The 7,998-nt window shown below is 30.7% G+C and overlaps 1 protein-coding gene across 1 annotated transcript in view; it reads right to left on the bottom strand.

Moving 5' to 3' along the window:
• Positions 1–4,634: 4,634 nt before the first annotated feature.
• LOC117174210 (peptidylprolyl isomerase domain and WD repeat-containing protein 1) overlaps positions 4,635–7,998 on the bottom strand; it is a 98,684-nt gene continuing 95,320 nt past the window's right edge. The window contains exon 9 of the mRNA XM_033363075.1: positions 4,635–4,827. Within this exon, the coding sequence (XP_033218966.1) occupies positions 4,684–4,827 (144 nt within the window). The 3' untranslated portion in view covers positions 4,635–4,683. The remainder of the gene's footprint in view (positions 4,828–7,998) is intronic.

Genomic DNA, 7,998 nt, shown 5'->3' with positions numbered 1-7,998 from the left:
ACATAACCTCAAAATATACGAATATCAAGAGGCGCGCGATCTATTCAAATCATGAGAATCGTCCGCATCGAAATCTGGAAATATTAAAATCCCAATCTCCTGCATTTATTTCAAAGCAGTTAGCAGATAGATATATGAATAGAATCGCCGAAGTGCTCCGACCGGCAATCGTTGATCTTCAAGTTTTCAAATTCAGAAGAGGAGAAATGGGTTGCGCGCGCAACTCAGTCATTTACAGCGTCTCCTACTATATTCACACGGACATAGCCCTGTCATAGTATTGGACCGCATCTCGTTTTAGATCTGGGATCACTGAGTGAGAGCCTCTTTCGGGTCGATGCACCCGTCTTTTAAACAAGAGGTCCGAGGAGCTGCCGGTCGTCGGTTGGCGCGGAGCTCTCGGCGAATCGCGGAAGAGGTGGAGGGGCGTCTCGGACACCACGGCATCCCCTTCTCTCCGACTTTCGCGCGCTGTCTGCAACTTATCAAACGCGCGATAGCGTTCCAAAAGTTGCCGCCGTTTCGTAACGTCCGGTAAAAGGTCGTAACTCTGCAATGAAGAAAAGAAAGACGGAAATTGAATTTATAAAACACGAAGTAAAAGGAATATAATACATAATGTAGAAAAACGGAATTGGAAATTATACAAAATAAAGATAAAAATTTAGGAAGACAATATTCGACGCAAGGTTAAAAGGAAACATAAATTTAGAAACAAAAAATTACGCAGTAAAAGCATAAAATACGTTGGATTAAAATCAAATAGAATATAAAACAAATGATAAAGAATATATAAAATTACAGTTCTAATTTAAATAATACACAATAATAAAGACATACATAATCCGGATTAAACTATGGCTCGAGCGATTCTTATCCAATAATCATGGTAAATTCCCTTTGTTTATCTGCCCCTCGGAATTTAATGTATATTAAAAAAATCTCGTATTTTATTTACGGAAATTACGAATTAATTTCGTAGTTAAGTTGGCAGCCGCTGCCAGCTTTCCTGAGAGAGAGTGCATGAGTTATGTCCACGCTGGCTAGGCTAGCCATGGGACGGGGAATCCTTCCCGTGCAGCTGCCGACCAGATGGCCTTTATGGCCCTTTCTCAATCGAGTCCAAGGCTCACGAGGTTAGGCGAGGTCGTAAAGAGGCCATTAGAAAGCAATTAAGCTGGATATTTTGTCCCAGCTCGGATTTACGTGAGTAAACACGAGCGGGGATTTATTCCAGAAAATTGCTTGCTGATGACTCTCAACTTATGGGACCGAAATGGTCTATATCAAAATTTAAAAAAAATATTGGAAAAAAATATTAGCTCTTCCCATTCAGAACAAAATCAAAATCAAAAATTCTTTTCTTAATTTCGATAAAAATCTTAAAAATAATCAAACATTTCTTTTCTAATTCAGAACAAATGTAAAACAAAATTTTTCTCCTTCAAAATTTATAAACCAAAATCCTTCCATCCAACTATATCAAATTTAAAAAATTTAGAATTAAAAATCAATAATTTCCCGGTTCAAACTCAAAAAGAAGAATTAAACAAATTGCTGTCCCTTCCAACTCTACAAAATCTTAAAAATAAAAAATACTCCTATTTGTAATTAATAAAAAATAAAAACCAAAAAAATAACTCAATAAAAATGTTGAAATAAAAAAATCCCTCCTCCAATTAGGTAAAAAGATTAAATATGAAGAGTCCCCCCGACCACCAACTAAATAAAAATTCAATAAATTATTAATAGTAAATCAATGAAACTAAAATATTTTTAACTTCCTATTCAGAAAAAACTAAAACCTACATTTCATCAATTTATTGTTAATTTTGAACCTTTTTCAAATTTTTCAACGAATTTCGAGAAAGACTGTTAAGGGGAAATTTGGGGAGAGGAATTAGGAGAAGGCGAAATGAGAGGAGGGAAAATAGCTGAAGTGATGAGAAATGAAGAAAAGTAAAGTAAGGGGAAGGTAAATAGGGGTAGTGAGAAAAACTAGCAAAGGAAAAGTAGAAGAAATAAGAAGATATGAGGGGAGGTGAACTGGGGGAAGTGAGAGAAGGGATAGGAGGGAAAGTAATAGAAGGTGAAATTATGAAAAAATTAGGATAAATTAGGTCAGGGGAAGTAACAAGAGTGAGGGAAAATTATGGGAGAGGAAGCGGGGGAAGTAATAGGAAATTGGGAGGAGTATTATGAGAAAGGGAAGTAGTGAAAGTGATGAGAAATGAGGGGAGAAGTAAGGATAAATAACGGAAGGGAATTGACATAAATAAGGAGACCGCAAGTAGGGAAAATTGAGAAGAAATTAGGAAAAGGGAAGTAGCGAAAGTAATGAGACATAACGGGAGGGATGGTAGGGCAAGTAAAGGAAAATAAGGAAAGGAGACGTAGGTGAAATTAGAGGAAAGTAAAGAGAGGAATTATGATAATTAAGGCAAGATTAGAAAAGGGAAAATATCCGAAGTCATGGGCAATAAAGGAAAGTTAAGTAAGTGGAAGGTAAATATAGGAAGTGAAGGAGAAACTAGCGAAGGAAAAGTAGGAAACGTGGGGAGGGAAATTAGGAAAAATGAGAGGAAATGGGGATAAGGAAAGTGTCTGAAATAAGGTGAGAAGTAGAGGAAAAAACGTAGGTGAGGGGGGGATTTGGGGAGATTATGAAGGGGAAGTAAGGCGAAATGAGAGAAGTAGAAGAAATGATCAAGAATAAGGGGCGGAAAAGTAAAGAGAAGGGAAATAGGGGGAAAGTATTAGAAACAAGGAGATATGATGGGAGGTAAACTAGAATAAGTGAGGGAAAGGAGAGGAGGGAAGATAACAGAATGGGAAATTCTGGAGAGGAAATGGGGGAAGGCTAATTGAGAAAAGGGAAAGAAGCTGAAGCGAAGAGAAATGAAGGGAAACAATGTAAGAAGAAGATTAACAGGAGAAGAGAGGAGAAAATAACGGAGACAAAGTAAAAGAAGTAAGGGTACATCAGTGGAGGTGAACTAAGGGTAGTGACGAAAAGGATATGAGGGAAAGTAATAGAAGTAAGGGGAAATATGTGAGAAGATGTAGAAGAAGCGAGAGGAAGGAAACCAGGGGAAATGATTAAAGAAGTAGAATAAGTGAGGAGACATGAGGGAAAGTGAAATATAAAAAGTTATGATAAATGAGGTTATATGAAGTGATAGAAAATTTTAAAAAATAATGGGAGAGAAATCAGGGCAAGGGAGGGGAACTGGAAGAAGTAGAGGAAAGTGTAGAGGAAATGAGAGGACATTAGAGAGGCTAAGTAAAACGTAAATCGTGGGAAGAGTAGTAGTGAAAGTGATGGGAAACGTGGGGAGGGAAAGTAGGAGAAATGAGAGGAAATCGGGATAAGGAAAATAATGGAAATAAGATGAGAGTAGAGGAAGGAACGTAGGTGAAGGGAGGGGAAATTTGGGGAGAGAAAGTAGGGGAAGTAAGGCGAAATGAGAAAAGTACAAGAAATGATAAGAAATGAAGGGCGGTTAAGTAAAGAGGAGGGGAATAGGGAAAGAGTATTAGAAACAAGGAGATATAATGGGAGATGAACTAGAGTTAGTGAGGGAATGGATGTGAGGCAAAGTAAAGGAAAGTAGGTAGAAGGTAAATAGGGTAAATGAGGAGAAACTAGCGGAGGAAAAGTAGGAGAAACAAGGAGGCATAAGGAGAGGTGAAATAAGGGTAGTGAGGGAAAGGTAGGGAGGAAAAGTAATAGAAGTCAGAAAAAATTATAGAAGAACTAAGTGAAGGGATTGAAGGGACAGTGATAGGAAATTAGGGAGGCGAAGTCAAACGTAAATGATGGGATGTAAAGTTGTGAGAGGGACGAGAAACGTGGGAAGAGAAAGTAGATGAAACGAGAGAAAATAGGAGTCAGGAAAGTGATGGAAATAGGGTGAGAAAAGAGGAAGGAGCTGAGAAAGACGAAATGAGAAAAGTAGCAGAAATGATAAATAATGAAAAGCGGGGAAGTAAAGAAAAGAAGAATAGGGGGAAAGTAGTAGAAATAAGGGGATATGACTGGAAGTGAACTAGGAGTAGTGAGGGAAAGGAGAGGAGGGAAAGTAACAAAAGTAAGGGCAAATTATGGAAAAAGAAGTAGGGGAAGCGAGCAAAAGGAAAGTAGGATGGAAATTAGTGGAAATTAAGGGATTGGAATAAGGATAAGTAAGGGGAACTCAGGGAATGGGACGTCGATGAAGTAAGGGGAAATTTATGGGGAGGAAGTAAGGGAAGCAAGGCGAAATAAAAGAAGTAGGAGAATCAAAAATGAGGGGCGGGAGTGTAAGGAAAAGGGGAAATAGGGAAAGTGAGGGGAAACTTGAGGAAAACTAACAGTAGGCCTAATTTTTAATGGATTCGATACACTTCAAAATTAGATTTAATATAAAAATCTTGACCTCATAGAACCAACAAGAGTATTCTTCTGGGCGCCGAGTTTTAAATGGGGATTGGTGCTTACAAATGTCGGGGATATCAATCGACCTGCTGGTTTTTTTTTTTTTTTTTTTTTTTGGTTTACTCACCTCTACTTACCAGGTTGCTCGAGCCGTACATCATAATTATCACACAGAAAAATAAAGGAAGAGATAAGTCACGAAATTAATAAATAAATGTATGAAAAATCAAAAACCATAAATAAGGTTGCATTTTATTTATAAAAAATTACTTTACAGTTATGCTAACTATTCGAATGTCATCGTATGGCTTATCTGTCTTCGGATTGGTTTTTACTTGACTAATATTCTGTACAACTTCCATTCCTTTCACAACTCTGCCAAAAACTGTGTGCTTGTTATCTAACCACGACTGAAAAAAAACACACACAATAATGTCTTTTTACAACTTTTTACAACAGGTACAAGTTTCTGGGGAGTTAATTGATATAGTTAATTTAGAAAGCTTTAAAACATTATATTAGAGGATATGCCTAAATACGATATCTGAAGAATTGCTGAAAATAAAAGAAAGAATTTAACGAGCAAATTTGGAAAACCACCATAAAATGTTCCCATTGCAATCTGAAAAAAAAACTTTTTCCCTTTTTTTCCTAAGAAAAGAATAGAAAAAAATTCGTTCTCCCTTTCGACAAAAATAAAGTAAGATTATAAATTTTTAAATAAATTGAATTAATATTTATTACATTACAATTAAAATTTATTGTTAAAATTGATCATATTTCTAATACTTTTATATTAAAAAATAAAAATACTTTGTATTTTTAATTTGTATTATTTTGCATTTGTTTTTTAAAATTGGTAATTTTTTTGATTAAAATTACTGCGGGTACTGTATTACATTCAATTTAAAAAAAAGGTGATGCTTCAACCGAAAAGATTATAATTTTTTAATAAAAAAGACCAATTTTCATGAAAACACATGTATTTTTAACCAAATAGTTGAATTTCAAAACTAAAAAGGATCAATTTTCAACCAAAATTATGAATCCTTAACAAGAATAATTTAATTTTCAATCAAAAAGATTAACTTTCAACGAAGAAGATTAATTTTTAACCAAATAGTTGCATTTTTAATTTTAAAAAAAGGAATAATAGAATTTTCAGTTAAAAAAGTTAATTTACAGTAAATAAAAAAGAAATGTTCAACAAAATACCTTTATTTTCAGTCAAAAATTTAACTGTTAATCACAAGCGAAACTTTTTAACAAAATAGGTAAACTCTTAACTGGAATAGATCATTTTTTCATTTTAAAAAATTAATTTTCTGCCAAAAAAAAAGATTTTTTAACAAAAATATTTATTTTCTTCAACCAAATAGTTGAAATTTCAAATACGAAAGATAAATTTTCAACACAGAATAAAATAGTTAAATTTTCACTTAAAAAAAAATAAATTGTTAATAAGTTTAATTAATAAATAATATAGTTACATTTTTAAGCAAAGAGATGAATTTTAAATTGAAATGATAAAATTAATTTTTAGTCAATTGGTTTACCTTTCAAACAAGGAGTTAAATTTTGAATTTTCAACCACAAAGATTAATTTTCTCCAAAAAAAATATGAAAAAGACTTTTTTTGAAACCAAATAGTTCAAATTTAAACAAATAACAAAATTTTTAATCAAAAATGAAAGTTAAAAAATGTATTTAAAAAAACGCATTTTCAGCAAAATAGTTATTTTCAATTGGAATTATTCAATTTTCAGTTCGAAAATAAATCTCAGTGAAAAAAGTAAATTTGCGGTAAGTAAAAAAGCAATGTTCAACAAAATAGTTAAATTTTTAGTTCAAAAATTTAACTGTGTTTAAAAAGCAAAACTTTTTTAAAAAATAGGTAAATTCTTAACTAGAATAGATCATTTTTCAGTTAAAAAAATTAATTTTCTACCAAAAAAAGATTTTTTAACAAAAATATTAATTTCCTTTAACCAAATAGTTGAAATTTCGAATACACAAAATAAATTTTCAAGAAAAAATAAAATATTTAAATTTTCACTTAAAAAAAATAAATAGTTGATGTTTAGTTAATAAATAATATAGTTACATTTTTAAACAAAGAGATGAATTTTCAATTAAAATAATGAATTTTAAATTAATAAAATTAATTTTTAGTCAATTAGTTTACCTTTCAAACAAGAAGTTAAATTTTAATATTAAAAAATTGAATTTTCAACCACAAAGATTAATTTTCTATAAAAAAATACGAAAAAGACTTTGTTTGCAACCAAAAAGTTCAAATTCAAACAAATAAAAAATTTTTCTATCAAAAATGAAAGTTAAAAATTTATTTAAAAACGAATTTTCAAGAAAATAGGTAAATTTTCCACTGAAATTATTCAATTTTCAATTAAAAATAAATCTGACAGAAAAATAATTTTCAACAAATTGTTAACTTTTCAACCAAAGAGATAAATTTTCAATTAAAATGATGACCAAAAAAAATTAAATTTTAAATAAAAAACAGTTGAATTCAACTAAAAAAGACGAATTTTCAAGAGTTTAGTTTTTAACTAAAAAATATTTTTCAGTCAAGAGAGAAGAAAAATTGCAACGAAACTGTTAAAATTTTCAGGTTATTGATGAATTTTTAATCAAGAACATTAATTTTTCACCAAAAAGGATTAATTTTAGACGAAATGTATGTAGTTTTAATCAAATAGTTAATATTATAATTGAAAAAGATAAATTTTCAACCAAAAATTAAAAAAAAAAATTCGAAGCTTTTCAACAATTATAAAAGATTTAAGGAGACTGGATGTTTCCAAGATTATTTGGAAAATTTTTAATGGTTTAGGTTTTATTTTTTAAAAATAATAATTTTACATTTTTGAAGATTTCAAAATGTGTGGAAAAATAATATGGAAGACTTTAAAACCATTTTTTTTTTATTTTACAGGATTTAAAAAATGTTCTTGCGATTCATGGAAAAATTTTAAATTATTTCCTGAAATTTTTAAAAAGAGCGTACAAGATTTTAAAGCAGAATTTTTCAATTCTGCCATAATATATAATTTCAGGAAATATTTGAGTAAGTTTGAGAGATATTCAGAAGTTTGGAAAAATTTAAATAATTGTTTATTTCGAAAAATTCATTTTTAGACATTATTTGAAAAGATTTCAAAAGATTTCAAAAGATTCAAACAATTGTCAAATAAGAAGCCGAATGAACTTTAAGAAAAAAATTTTTACAGTTTTTTAATCATATCGAACGATTTCCTGAAATATCAAAAAAGAAATATTTAATAGATTTAAAGAGATCCAAAAACAATTTTAAAACCTAAAATACTTTTAGAAATGTAGATTTTTAAACATTTCAAACATAAACTTTGAAGGCTTTAAAATAAATTAGAAAGGTTTCGAGAATAAGCAAATTCTCTTAAAATTCCTGGGAAATTTTGGAAGATTATACGGCAATTTTTTTCCATTTTGAATGATTTTTCACAATGATAAGAAAAAGTCGAGACAGTTAAAAATATTTGTAGGAATTTAAAATGTTTTAAGCAGATTGAAAAAATTTTTGA

The sequence above is a fragment of the Belonocnema kinseyi genome, chromosome 6 (assembly GCF_010883055.1).
Source record: "Belonocnema kinseyi isolate 2016_QV_RU_SX_M_011 chromosome 6, B_treatae_v1, whole genome shotgun sequence".
Lineage (NCBI taxonomy): Eukaryota > Metazoa > Arthropoda > Insecta > Hymenoptera > Cynipidae > Belonocnema > Belonocnema kinseyi.
Note: the sequence above shows the minus strand (reverse complement) of the source record. Positions and strands in the feature narration are given on the sequence as shown.